Genomic DNA, 14,780 nt, shown 5'->3' on the forward strand with positions numbered 1-14,780 from the left:
ACTGGTAAAACAACCATTCTGTGTATAATGTTTTCGGTAGTAGGATCTAAAATAGCAATTTCCCTACAAAGAAATACATCTTCCCCAGGAAAAGAGAAACCTTGGATATCCACAATGAACATGTTTTCACTCTCTCGATATTCTCTAACAACAAACAAAATCTTGCAAGTGGAACGTCTTTTACATATTTTTCTATCCCCTCTTTATTATATTGCGTCACTTTTATCTATCCATGAGTTGTGAGAACTATCAAAACCTAACCACTTGACAAAAATTTTATTTTTCTTTCTCTTTAATACCTTTTCAACTAAATAACTGTCTTTATGTTTAACTTTTTGTAACTGGTCCTTATAAAATCCCCCAAGAATTTCTTCACCTTTATAGTCTTTTAAATAATATGTAATAGGGTTTCCCAGTTTTATTTTATAAACAGTGAAAATTTCATTAGACCAATTTGGATTGTATTTTTTGTCAAAAACTCCTCGATGTTTTGAAATGCGTACATGATCACCAATATGAAATTTTTGACTTTCCAAATCGACAATTTTAATGTGATTGTATACAGTGTTTAACAATAGTTTTTCATGCTTCTTCTTAACATCCACTGGTTTCATTCCTATTGTTCTGTGAACTTTATTGTTGTATTCAATAACAACTTGTTGTAAATTATCAATCCATTTGTAGGTACCGTTGAAACTAAACTGTTTCCAAATCATTGATTTAATCGTGCGAATAACTCGCTCAGCAATCGCAGCCTTTTTTTCACTGTATACATTGTAATGATTAATATTATATTTTTTCATCAATTTTTTCATATGTGGATTAAAAAATTCAGTTCCCATATCTGTTTGAAGATTATTTGGTTTTTGCTGTTTAAACACATACTCCATACGTTTGGCTACTTCAACACCTGATTTATTTTTTAGTGGTAAAGCCCATAAAAATTTTGAAAAACAATTTATTACAACCAAAATATATTTGAAATTTCTGTTTGTATTTGAATATTTTTGCATATCAATCAAGTCGGCTTGGAACAAATCATTAAGAGATTTTATAATAATTCTTCGTCTTTTAAAGTTAATTCTTGCAGGTTTGTGTAACTCATTAACGATATCTCTTTTAACAGACATGATATTTATTCTATAATGTTTGCCTCTTTTAGTTCTTCAATAATTGAATTTATTTCATTTGTATGTCCTGTATGGCCAGCTAGCTGTGAAGATAGTAATAAACGTAATCGCTCTACAAGTTCATTTGGATCATCCCAGTGGACGTAATCGATTTTATTGTTGTTTACTTCCATAACCAATCCTTTACCTTCTGTTATTGGTGCAATTATTTTTTTATATTTTTCTAATCTACTACCATCTATCTGTTTACTTGATCTGTAATGCCTTCTGTGAGCATTCGTCGCTACAACTATCTTTTTATAGTTATTCTCATCTTCATCTGTAAAACTAGCTGGATATTTCTTAAACAAAAGCTCATATAAACCTGGTGTTCCCCTGTACCTTTTCTTTTTTAAAAGAATATCAGCACCATCTAAATCTATTTCAGAATTCCCAATCAGTAGCTTTTCAGATGTTTCATAAAATCGAATTCCATATTTATGATCAAATTCTTTGTTTAGAACATCAGCGTGCATATTTGTAATATATTTCCTAGGCAATGGATCATATTGATCCCAGTAGTCTACACGCGCCTGGTTAGCAATATCTTCAAATCGATTTTCAGAGTGTTTATCATTTTTAATCTGTTCTTTTATATCATCCACTTCAATGATGTCCAATATCGATTGTTTGATTTCACTTGTTTCAAAGTCAGTAGTTTCATTATCGTCATCATCGTTTTTAATGTACCTTAAAGGTTCATCGTTTTTTGTTTCATTTTCTGGACTGGAATTTTGTGAACTATTTAACTTGTTCTCGATATTTTTCAAGTGTTTTGTAATTGGATTAAATAAATCTTCTTGGATTATTTGTCCTTGTTTTAATTGTCTTAATTTACTTTGGATGTTTCTCCGTTTAGTTATAAGTTGTCTTTTCAAATCTTTATTCATCGTAAAATGTAGGTATTCGCTTAACTTCTGGACAGCTCTGGATCAGGTCCCGAACAGGTCCTGATCAGCTTTGAACAGGTCTTGAACAGGTCCTGATCAGCTTTGAACAGGTCTTGAACAGGTCTCGAACAGGTCTTGAACAGGTCTTGAACAGCTTTGAACAGGTCTCGAACAGGTCTTGAACAGGTCTTGAACAGGTCTTAACAGGTCTCGAACAGGTCTTGAACAGGTCTTGAACAGCTTTGAACAGGTCTTGAACAGGTCTTGAACAGCTTTGAACAGGTCTTGAACAGCTTTGAACAGGTCTTGAACAGGTCTCGAACAGGTCTTGAACAGGTCTTGAACAGGTCTCGAACAGGTCTTGAACAGGTCTTGAACAGCTTTGAACAGGTCTTGAACAGGTCTTGAACAGGTCTCGAACAGGTCTTGAACAGCTTTCAGATTTGGTACTAGTCTAGCCCCCAATTAGACACTTATGTCAACAATGTTATGAAAATATTTATTGTGTACAGGGTGTTAAATAAGAGTAAACTTTTTTTTTAACTTTTTATTTATACTTAAAAACCCAAAGTACAGATTTGCTTCATTAGATGAACTACAGTTAAAACATTTGAACTACATTGGTTAGAGGATTATAATTAACAATACGGTCATGTATAATTATACAATAAGCAGTTGTGTTAGCTGGTATATTCTTATTAGTTTCTATTTCTATTCTCATATCGACACTTCCTGATTTAATTGATTCATTTTGTCTGCTGCAATCAATAACAAATATCGGAGCAACAGCACAGAATTGTAACATAGTAAGGCATGGATCTCCTATGGATTTGTAATAGTACGACGGTTGAAATTGTGCATACATTTCATATGCAAGGGCATAATGTCTTTTACTAAAGTTCAAGTTCAAATTGTCATACGGGTACATTTCAGAATTTAGAAATAGCTTTAAGTTTGTAAGATTACAGTGATCAAAATAGCTGTTCTCTTCTTTTATTGCATTCTTTTTGGCAGTTTGTAATGCAAACAAAACAAATCGTGGTCTCTCCAATAGACTGGTAGTTTTTACATTCCAGTTAAATTTCATTGTCTGAGGCAGTAGAGGAATTTCATGATATTCCCAGCTTCTATATGCAAGCTCCAAACTGGACCCATTTTCAATAAATTTATATAAACGTAACTTTTCTGAATCGGACACTTGAATATGAGGCATTTTCCATATTAATTTAAATATTTCCACTTTTGGTTTCAGTTCAGTTTCTACTGTAGACATTACTGCATTTAAATCAGTTGAACTTCTTATCAATACGAGTTCTTGGCGTATGTTAATAAGAATTTTTGTAAAATCTTCAAAAAATCCAAGTACAAGTTTGAGTGGAATACAAACATTAAAATTTCCTGCTTTATCAGCAACTGTTGGTGTGTCATTAATACTCCAACCTATACAGTTGTATCGATTAGATTCAGTTTGTGTGAACGAAGCATAGTTTTTCATTGTCGTTGTTATACCTAAATTTCTCACTCTATCTATTACACAGCCTCCAATTTCATATCGTATTTCATCAAATAAATGCATCAAACCATTATTAATAAAGCGCAAAGTATTGCTTTCTTTCCCATCATTCGTTAAACGTCCTTCAATATACAGATAACTCTCAGAAGGTAGGGTGTATATATCTTGAGTCTGAATTGGTATTCTTATTTCATCACAATGATTAAAAGTTGCATTGGCATAGGGTAAATGACTGTGCATTTCTCGACTCACAACTGAATTGTCAACCAATACACGATCTCCAATATTTAAAATATTAAAACTCATATTCACTCTTCTTACAAGTACACCTCAAGAAAATCCCTAGTATTCTAGTATTAATAAAAAACTTTATTCTACACCAAGTATTTCTTTTCTTTTTCCCTGTCACTGTCGTAGTTGTTGTGTTTTATTTTAAATCCTAGTGAGGTTAAAAAGACTTTGTTTTCTGTTGTCAACGGTTTGAGAGTCTGCTTGTCACTAATGTTTTTATCAACACTCTTAATATTATATACACTGTCCACACCTGGATTAAATTTGCTACAGTTGTAAATTAAAACCATTATTTATACTTTTTTTAAATGTAGTCTTAACGTAATAACTTCTCGTGTGAAATTAACAAGATTACCGTCCTGGTCAACTATTTTAATGAAAATTTCATCAATATATCTATTTGTGACAGGTAAATAAATTACCTTTTTTGGAATTTCCACAATTTTGTAACCCGGTAAGACATTTGGATAAAACATGTGGATGATATGACCTTGGTTTTCATTGACGTATGAATTAGTGATTAGATTACATTCCACATAAATAGAATTAACCTTTGTGATATGCACAGGATTCTCAGCTACATGAGTCTTTAAAGGTGAGAGTTGTTTTGGTGTAAATCCCAATAAGGGAGCAATGGTATTTGGTTTTTCAAAATGGATTACTTTGTTGCTTTTTCTTTCACATTTGAGTGTATTGTTATTAATTCTCAATATCAAACTTGTAGGTTGATCTATATTATGATTTTTTCTAGGCACACCTTTACCAATTGCATTATTTTTTTCTTGACTCTTTCCTTTATTAATTTCTGTATCATCTTTATCTGGTGTTTGATCTACTTTTAATTCTAATTCAGTTATTTTTTCAGTTAAATAATTTGAAAGATCTTCGACTTCATAAGAACCATGTGGAATCGTTATATCGTAACCATCTATATAAAACTTGTTGTTTGTTTGGTCTACATTTGGAATTGTATTGTATGACATGAAATCTATTAAACCTAGTACATACTGTTCATTTTCGTTTAAAATAATTGGTGGGTAAATTTTTGTTGATAACACCGATTCTCTTCCAGATAACACAAAAGTGTACGACATGTTCAAACGATAATCATAGAGTAAATAAAAGAATATTCTTTTAAAAAGGGTATTTATTTAAAAAATCTAAACACAATTGTCCACAATTTACAGTGTTATAAGTTTGATAAATTTTATGATTATAAACAATTTGAGAATAACCATTTGAATTAAAGTATGATATAGCTTCCAACGGTGCTCTCAGATTACCAAAACTATCAAAATATACGACTTTGGATTTATACTTCTTGTAAGCTGTCCAATGAGTTCCAGGACCGTCTTTATTGTATAAATTAATAATTCCACTCTCATGTTGCCAAATTTTTTTCGGAAACCCATTTCTCATCATTACACCTCTAAAATGTGGGATTTTCATTAATTTTGCATATTTTTGTAACTCTACATTTGTCAAAGCATGTTTTGGAATTTTTATTTGATCCATTTTCTTATTCATAAAAAAATACCCATTCCACTTTTATATGGTTTCAAGTATAAACCTTTTCCAATTGCTAGTGCTTCCATTTTACGATTATGACGTTGTTTTTCGAGTAAATCTTCTTTAGCTGCTTTTGCTTCGTTAATAGTTTTAACGATAGCTGATGTACCCCCAGCAATAGTGCCCAATGCGCTCAACCCAGCAAATATCGGTATTAGAGGTAATATACCCCCAGTTTTTGGAACTTGGATTACTCGACCACGTGGTTTTTTAATGTTTTTGTAGGATTTCACAATTCGTAATGCTTGTTGAATAGCTTCCCTTAACGTTCTTGGTTTGCTTTCCAATAGTTTCTTTCTAATGTCTCGAATTACTCTCAATAAACTAAATGACTTTTGCTTTGAAATTTTTCTTTTAGAAGATGAGGAGGAGGATGTGACCTTTCTTTTAGTGCTGTTTCTTGTCTTTTTCTTATTACCAACCATCTTGACTGTTTCCAACCAACTACCCATAATACACACAACAACAAGTCTTTATTAAAAAAAAACGACAATAGAAAATGTAGCATATATTAATTATTATTAATTACATAAAAAATTTTTAAAATTACTGTCTTCGAACGTGGTTGATTCCTTCGATTGGAAATGGTAGCGGTCTCCTTCCCAATGGGTAATCGGCATCTCTATGGGGTTCTAAATGGTTAAGCCTCCCTAGTTGTTGTGCTTGAACACCCTCATCTCTTTGCCGATACCTACTAAATTCTCTCGTGAAGAGTCTTGTCCTGGCATTGTCTCTTTGCTTACCATGGAATTCAACAACACAACTCTTAACTCCCATTTCACTGTTATCTTTACTTTTTTTCTCTGTTGAACTGTTAACACACAGCTTATTAACAACGATACAGATCAGACTGAATTAGTTATTGGTATATGTGCGTATATATATAGTATCTACATATTTTTTTATTATATTTTTTAATTTAATACAATTTACTTATTATATGTTAACTTTTTTCTTAACTGGATCATCATCATCCTCATCTTCATTGTTTATGTCTCGTTTTCTTTTTTGGGTATTGTTTAATAAGTAATTTAAGTTAATTTTTGCTTTTTTGACACCAACTACATTGTCATCAATTATTTTTCGTTTTTCTCTTCTTTTGGAAAGAAGGTCATCATCATCATCAACAAAATCATCTGTAATGTCCACATCCATATTATTTTCTAATTGTTTTGCTCTTTTATGATTTAAAAGCTTTTGTTGTATTTTTTGTTTATTTTTTTTTACATTTTGTTTGCGTTTACTTGATTTGGAAATAGTTAATCCTTGGAGTAATAAAGTACAATGGTCTATATTTTCAGTTAGTTTTTCTAAATTATTTTTAGCTTTGTTCAATTCTTTATTACAACTTTTTGTTACAGCTTTATATTTAGTAGAACCTAGACCCATACCTAATTTCACTTTTGCTTTCATTGCACCAGCTACACCAAGTGCTGCCAATTTTTCGGAAAATGCTGTATTTTTCGATCGAAACTGTTCAAGAGCTTTTTCACCTAGAATCTTATCAGCCTTATGTCGTTCGGATAGATCTTTATTTTGAGAATATGCAATATCATGTTCACGACACGCCTCGTCTAATCCATTTATTCCCCTATCTCCTCGTGCTAGTCGTTTCTGTAATTTGGTGCCGGGTCCACAAAACCTATAACCTCCAGGGATGTGCATTTCGAAAGGTAATTTATTAATGACAGCGTTTAACATATTGGTAGCGTACTCGTAGACGATTTACAAATTAATACATAGTTATTCTAAATATAAGTCTTTATATATTTTTTCTCTTCTTCAGACAACTGACCTCACATTTCACCAAACATACTACTTGGTATATTTTTAGCACCAGATCTGGATCTCAAATATTCTATGTAGTCACAGTTTATACAATTCCTATTAGATATTTCAGTCTCCCCACCACACTTTGGACATTTATACTTTACTGGTACAGGCATACTTATTTTTGGATAAATAGATGACTTGGGTTATTTTTGTCACCACCAAATTGTCTAAATATACTTTTTAAGTAACAATTTACACAAAGTGTATTTGGAATCTCAGTTTCACCACCACACTTTGTACATTTATATGTCACAGGTACAGGCATATTCAAAGGGTAAAATAAAAATGAGCTTTATGTTATATTTACAGCTATTTTATTATTCTAATTTTTTATCATGCGATTACATTATTTTTTATTGTTGCGGTCTCTGTCTCTTTACATACATTCTACTAGGTATATTTTTAGCACCACTCTCTTCCTTGTACACCTCTTCCAATTCACAATTTATACACAGGTCATTTCGTTCTTCAGTGTCACCCCCACACTTTGGACATTTATGTTTCACAGGAACAGGCATATTTATTGTTCTCACTCACAATTTATTTGTTGTTGTCGTTGATTCTCTGAAAAATGGGATAAACTCTTTCTACAAAGGCACAATCGGGACTAAATTTTTTGTGATCTTCGATTATATTGTCATTTGATTCCCATTTGTAAATCTCTACGCCACCCTTGAAACACTTTACTATATCTTCCACTTGGAGAAAGTAAAATCCACAAGCAGCTAACTCTATTTCAGATTTATTCCCCTTCCAATTGTTAAAAGTTGAGAGCCTTGAATAAAACTCGTCTAGCATGTACACCTCAAGACACATCTTGATTACTGACAAAATTTTGCTGGATACATTTATTTAAAATAAATAACTTGTTTCAAAACAAATAAAATTTATAGTATCAATCCAATATTGTTTTATTTACATCTACCCACATATATCATTAAAATATATATACACAATAAAGCATTTATGTGATACATAGTTATTTTTCCTTTTCCTACGAGTTTCAAAAGTAAAGATAAGACTAGGCAGGCTAGGCTAGGCAGGCTATACAGATATATCTAAGCATCGTACACAAAAAAAAAAATTTTGACGCAACAACACCTAAAATATTTCCAAGTCTCAATACAAAATTTATTTTTTCGATCACCCTGTACAAATTTAACGAAAAGAAGAGGAGATGAAGCGATAAGCGATGAGTTTTGCACTCGACATACAAGGTGGTCCGTTCCACTCAAAGACACCCCCTCTGGTCATTGTCGACCGATTCTTTTACTTCTTCAGGACAGGTATGACAAAGAAGAGACAAGTGTAAAAACATACAGGTAACGTAGGTGACAATTCTTCGGCTGAGAAGAAGAGATCTAGAGATAAGCGACTAGTTCTTACGACCCTCTGGTCATTGTTGATCACTTCTTCGGGAGAGAAGAAGAAGAGATCAAGCGATAAGCGACCAGTTCTTACAACCCTCTGGTCATTGTCGATCACTTCTTGTACTTCTTGTACACCCCCAAGGTCAAATCATGGCATCGATACCTTCGCATCGGAGACCCTGATGGACAGGTTACCAAAGTGATTCAGGACCCCGCTTCCTTATCTACTAGCAATATTTACCATAGCAGACTGGAGAAATACTCGAATTTTCGTAAATGTATCGAACCTGAACAAAAATTAATGGTAACCCTTAGGTAAGTATAGATACGTACTAATATTCTTTAACTATTTATTTCCTTATAACAACATAGTATTAAGTAAAAGTATGAAAATATCGAGCTACATTTCCCTCCTGTTCGTTGTTTTATGAAACATTCAACATTTCGGGGTACTCTGTACTATTAGAGTTTATTGGAGTAAATGGTTGTGACACCGATTCTCCAGTCGACCCTGAAGTATAAGTAACACGTGGTGAAATCTGCGAAGTAGGAACGGTAGCTTGATGTGGGTTATAGAGTACCAAAATCAGACTGCATATTAATTTGTTCGTTTAAAAACAGTTGCTGAATATTAACACGCATTTGCACATTTCTCACAGGTGTAAGTTGTTTAAACTGTGCTAAACAATCAAAAACGTGGTAATCACTATCAGCAGTAAGTGACGACCGTGCCGAATATGTTCCTAGGTTTTTTTTTGCTCAATATGCAAAAGTTGTTCGTAAATATTATCGGCTTTTTGTTCCTTAGCTAGTAATAACGGATTTTTGTGCTCATTTACTATTTTTTTACTGTTAGGAGTTCGTCATTTACTGTTTCAATCTTTTCTACAGCTGTCTCATCTCTGTCAGCCTGAGTATCATCAAGTATGGTGGCATTAAAGTCATCATCATGTCCAGTATTTGTTTCCTCATGTTTTTCTGTAATCGGTATATTACCACGCAATGGTCGTGCAGCTAAAGTGTCTGTAACGGTACTGTTAGTAGGTACAGAACGACTGTTCTGTACTTTTGATAAATCTCTGCGGAAATGAAAGCGCAAATTCCGCCACTTGGCTTTTACCGCTGCATCTAAAAATAAAAACGGATTTTTCAAATTCATCGATTCTTTTTATTTATTTTATTTTTTTTTTATATTTTCAACATGTAAAAGACTAATTTTTTTCAGGTTTTTGTCAAGATGACTGTCATTCAGATCTCTGGTAATTTCATTTAGAATGGCTCATTCAACAGTGCGAAAGATTATTTATGAGGTATGTGAAGCGATATGGGATGAATTTAACACACAATATATGCCATTGCCGATAACTAAAGCACATGAAGTAGTTGCTGAGGATTTTTTTGTAAAGTGGAATTTTCCAAATTTTATAGCTACATTGATGGAAAGCATATAAATGATTCGTTGTCCACCAATGTCTGACTCACTCTATTGGAATTATAAGCAATATTATTCAATTGTTCTTTGAAGTGTTGTAATGTTCTGCAATGCACCATACGTTATCTTAGGCGATTAAACATTTCGTTTAAAGACATATTTGATGAGACCCTATTCTGGCCGGGGCATTACTGAACAACAAATTTATAACTATCGACTATCTTGTACAAGAAGGGAAGTTGAATGTGCTGTTGGAATACTGTGTTCCAAATGGAGAATTCTAAAAAATAAATTGAACGTCATCCTGACAAAGCATATATAATTGTTAACTGTGTATGTCTTCTCCATAATATCGGCATCGATAAGGAAAAATGCACCGAAAATAATTTGAGTATAAATTCACAGATCGTGAAATATTTAAGAGTTATTTTAATAGTCCAGCCGGTTCTGTTCCATTTCAAATCAGAAATTAGATTAATATAATTTTAATATTATTTTCTTACATTAGTTTACTAAATAGTATGCCATTTGAATTTTGCAGAATCAGTATGTTACATTACAAATATAAAATTTTACCTTACCTGCATCTCTGAATTCCTTTGCTACTTCTCCCCAAAGCTTTGATCCCACAGAGGCATTTTAGATTCTACATATAAAATTAATTTTTCGGTGTCCATTTTTATAAATTATCGGCTAGAATATTTTCAAGTATGGCACGATAAAGTATCAAAAAACAAACCAGTTTGTTTTCGTTACTAACACGTACGATGACGCACGAGAATTTCAGACTAAAATTACTGCAATGTAACCAAATATCGTATCACGTACAAAGCGCTTTGTACGTGAAATGAAATCTTGACTGTCTTTTTCATTTTATTCGGATCTACTCTGTATGAGTACAAGAAACCAATTCGCTAATGATTTCTGCTTAGTTGAGGAGACATGTCGTGGAATGCAAATTTTAGATTCCCCATGTCTCTATTAACATCTTTATCAACGTCTGATATGCCTTGCAATTTTTAGAAGGCTCAGGTTAAGGCAGATATCTGAATTGTGTTTCGAAACTATTTTACGGATTAATAAAATTATATAAATCACTCATAAGGAGTAAACTAGATGACGGTTGCATATGTTATAACGCCACAAGCAAAAGTACCTTAAAAAAAGCTTAACAGTATTCAATCTACAGCTTTGAGATTGGCACTTGGTGCATTTAGAACTAGTCCCACTAGTATTTTAAAAGTTCTAGCTAAAGAGCCACCTCTAAACATAAGGCGACAACAATTATCACTAAACTACATTGCCAAAATTTCAATTCAAAAACAACATCCTCTTTTCTCTCAAATTTTCCGCCCTGGCATCCTCTCTTTTAAAAAGACAACAAACTGTATACCTCTAATAGAAAGAATAAAAGTCACAAATTTTAACATGGACCAACTTAGTCTATTGATATAATTACAAATTCAATCTTTCCTCCATGTACAACCCGCCTACTGACTATTGACCTAACACTAAGAAAGTACCCCAAATCAAATACAAACTTATCGATAATTAAACATCTTTTAGCAGAAATCATATCCCATTACCCCAACTACTGACAAATCTTTACCGACGCCTCTAAAACCCCAGATGAGCATGCTGATGCTTACTATTCTGATGAAGAAAACTCCTACAGCATACACTTACCTACAAATTGTAGTATACTCACAGGCGAGACCACAGCTATGTTAAAAGCCTTAACTTTTTTCAAAATGAGTAACACGATGAAGTGCTTCATTAGATTCACTTGATGTGTTATTGAAATTAAAGCAAATTTATACAGCAGATACCATCATACAAGCAATAAAAAATGAATTAGAAATACTTTTTATTCCATGGGAAAGGACACAGATTTCATTTGGGTACCATCGCACACTGGAATCTGGGGAAATGAAAAAGCAGATCAACTAGCAACTACAAGCCGTATCAACTTAGAAGATACTACAATAATTACAAAATATCCTGACAATAACATAAAACATCTGATTAACGTTCATTGCAATAACATTTGATAAAATTACTGGGAAAATTCAGCAACCAAATTAAACTCAATATGCCCAAAGTTGAACAGATCTTTGAATAACTCCACAAGTAGACGAGATCAACTAATTATAAACCGTTTAAGAACTGGTCATACTGCTGTCACACACAAATTTTTAATCAGTAAAGATCCACCTCCAATTTGCAACAACTGCTCCACTTCATTGACAGCGAAACACTTCCTGCTGCTTGACTGCCCATGTTTTCAAAATCAAAGAAGTATGCATGGAATTTCAGAGGACCTCAAATCCATCCTGACAGATAAAAATTTAAATGTATTAAATTATTTAGAAGATATAAAATTGTATTATACTATTTAATGCACATAATCGTATTAAAACTAACTGTGTTTCTCATCCCGCTATTAAACCTGCGTGGTTGGTATGGAATAAGTGTTTTAAATAAAAAAAAGTTATCAAGAACGCAGGGTTCGGAGGACATTCCAGAAATAACAATTGAATTAGTCGAGACAACCAAACAATCAAGCTGGAGAGAAAAATAAACTTAGCTTGGGCAGTATTTGGAAAGATAAAGTATATTTTAAGGTCAGATATTCCAATGTGTGTGAAACGAAAAGTATTTAATCAATGCATACTGCCAGTGACAATACCTAATTCTACTAAACGCAAAAGCTCAGGACTAGCAGACGTTATTGAAAGAATAACACTAAAATGGAACTGGGCAGGTTATGTAGCAAGAGCAGTTGATGATCGATGGACGAAAAGAATTTTGGAATGAAGGCCCCGAATACAATAGAGTTATCAGTGATGACATAAAAAGAGTTACTACAAATTGAGCTATGTTCAGCAGTGGGTGTTGGAGGCTAGATCATGATGCATGCTACCTACAAGGACAACCGAAGGGAAAGAGAGGTAGGGGTGATCACCACCCAGATGCGGTGAGTGAAGAAATTACCAGATACAAATTTTGTGAGTTCAGTACAAGCAAAACAGAATAGAGAAAGATGAAGAGCCAGCACTAAAAAAGAAACTGGTAGAACATTCCAAATACCTGCACATCCGCTTAGGTGTACAGAATACAATAAGTATCGTTTCCACAAAATTTATGACACGAAATGTGATAAATTATATGAAATATATTATGAAGTCAAAAGTTAGAAGCGATAACCGTACTAAGGGTTCATTATCATTGTTTCGCAGTATCTGAAGTACTCAATTCCTGAATATATGCCCCTCCAAGGTTTTTCCAATTCTCGCGTTTTAACGTTACCTTCATTCAATACATACCGCCAACTTTGGCTATGCCAAAAATAATGTAAAAATAACATACTTGGTTGCCTACAGAAGGTTACTAAATGATAACAGAAAAACAAAAAGTACAGACATTTTTTATTAAACAATTACAAAAACTTGTTTGACTCAATTAATTAAAATAAATAATTATTTAGCGGTATCCATTTATGTTTATTGTGCGTTTGTAAAATCCATTCCTGATCTAAACATTTGGCCTGTTTGTTAACTTCCTTTAACGCCTTACTATTCTCCTTAGTTGTTATTATTATGTCAACGTTACCTGTTATATCATCGGTACATTTCCTAAAATAGAAAATAAATATATATATATATATATATATATATATAAATATATATATATATATATATATATATATATATATATATATATATATATATATATATATATATATATAATGAAAAAGACAGTCAAGATTTCATTTCACGTACAAAGCGTCTATGTATCTGTTTGTACGTCTTTCGCTTTAATAAAGCTCATCAGAACAGCTATTCATAGGCGTTCTCAACGTGAAAATAAATCTTTCCTGTCTTTAAGAAGCAACAATAAAATGGCTTCGAAACGGACGCAATAGCGACATCTGATATTAAATCCGTAAAATAGTTTCGATATATATACATATATATAGATATATATATATATATATATATATATATATATATATATATATATATATATATATATATATATATATATATATATATAATGAATCAGAAGTATTTGCTGACAACGTAAGGAAGTAAACGTTAAATATTGGGTTTGCAGCAATAAAAAATGAAACGTGTACTCTTTTAAATCTTTATTCCAAGCTTTCGGACATTGGTTATGTCCTTCATCAGGGAGCTACAAATGTGATGAATAAATTGTTGGCGTTGGTATAATTAATGATAAAATTTATCACAGTCTCTCATCTTTTTTTAATATACAAAACCTATTTTTATGTTTAAAAATTTTAAAAATTGCTGTACATCCAAATACAATAAAAATCCTAGAGCTAAGATTAATACTATTATAAAAATTAATATTAAACTCACCAGTCTTTCGGGTTCAACCGCGTTCATTTTCATTGCGCCGAGCTTTCGACATCCTCTCTGATGTCTTCTTCAGGGATTTCGAGGTATCAGACTCCCGAGCCCCCAGACACTACTACACTACACTACTGTAGTACTGAAGTGATTATTGATGAGTGTAGTCGTGTCTGGGGGCTCGGGAGACTGAGGCGTTGGAAGCCCTAAAGAAGACATCAGAGAGGATGTCGAAAGCTTGGCGCAACGAAAATCAACGCAGTTCAACCCGGAAGGCTGGTGAGTTTAATATTAATTTTTGTAATAGTATTAATCTTAGCTCTAGGTTTAATTGTAC

At 32.6% G+C, this 14,780-nt stretch overlaps 1 protein-coding gene and 1 long non-coding RNA gene across 2 annotated transcripts in view; both read right to left on the reverse strand.

The window, feature by feature from the left end:
• Positions 1 to 14,780, reverse strand: part of LOC140435580 (uncharacterized) — a 334,868-nt gene that overhangs the window by 254,914 nt on the left and 65,174 nt on the right. The gene's annotated exons all lie outside the window — the stretch shown is intronic.
• The window catches only part of LOC140436768 (uncharacterized), a 31,325-nt gene continuing 30,023 nt past the window's right edge, over positions 13,479 to 14,780 (reverse strand). The window contains exon 7 of the mRNA XM_072525852.1: positions 13,479 to 13,702. Within this exon, the coding sequence (XP_072381953.1) occupies positions 13,534 to 13,702 (169 nt within the window). The 3' untranslated portion in view covers positions 13,479 to 13,533. The remainder of the gene's footprint in view (positions 13,703 to 14,780) is intronic.

This window comes from Diabrotica undecimpunctata, chromosome 3 (genome assembly GCF_040954645.1).
Source record: "Diabrotica undecimpunctata isolate CICGRU chromosome 3, icDiaUnde3, whole genome shotgun sequence".
In the NCBI taxonomy this organism is placed as follows: Eukaryota; Metazoa; Arthropoda; class Insecta; order Coleoptera; family Chrysomelidae; genus Diabrotica; species Diabrotica undecimpunctata.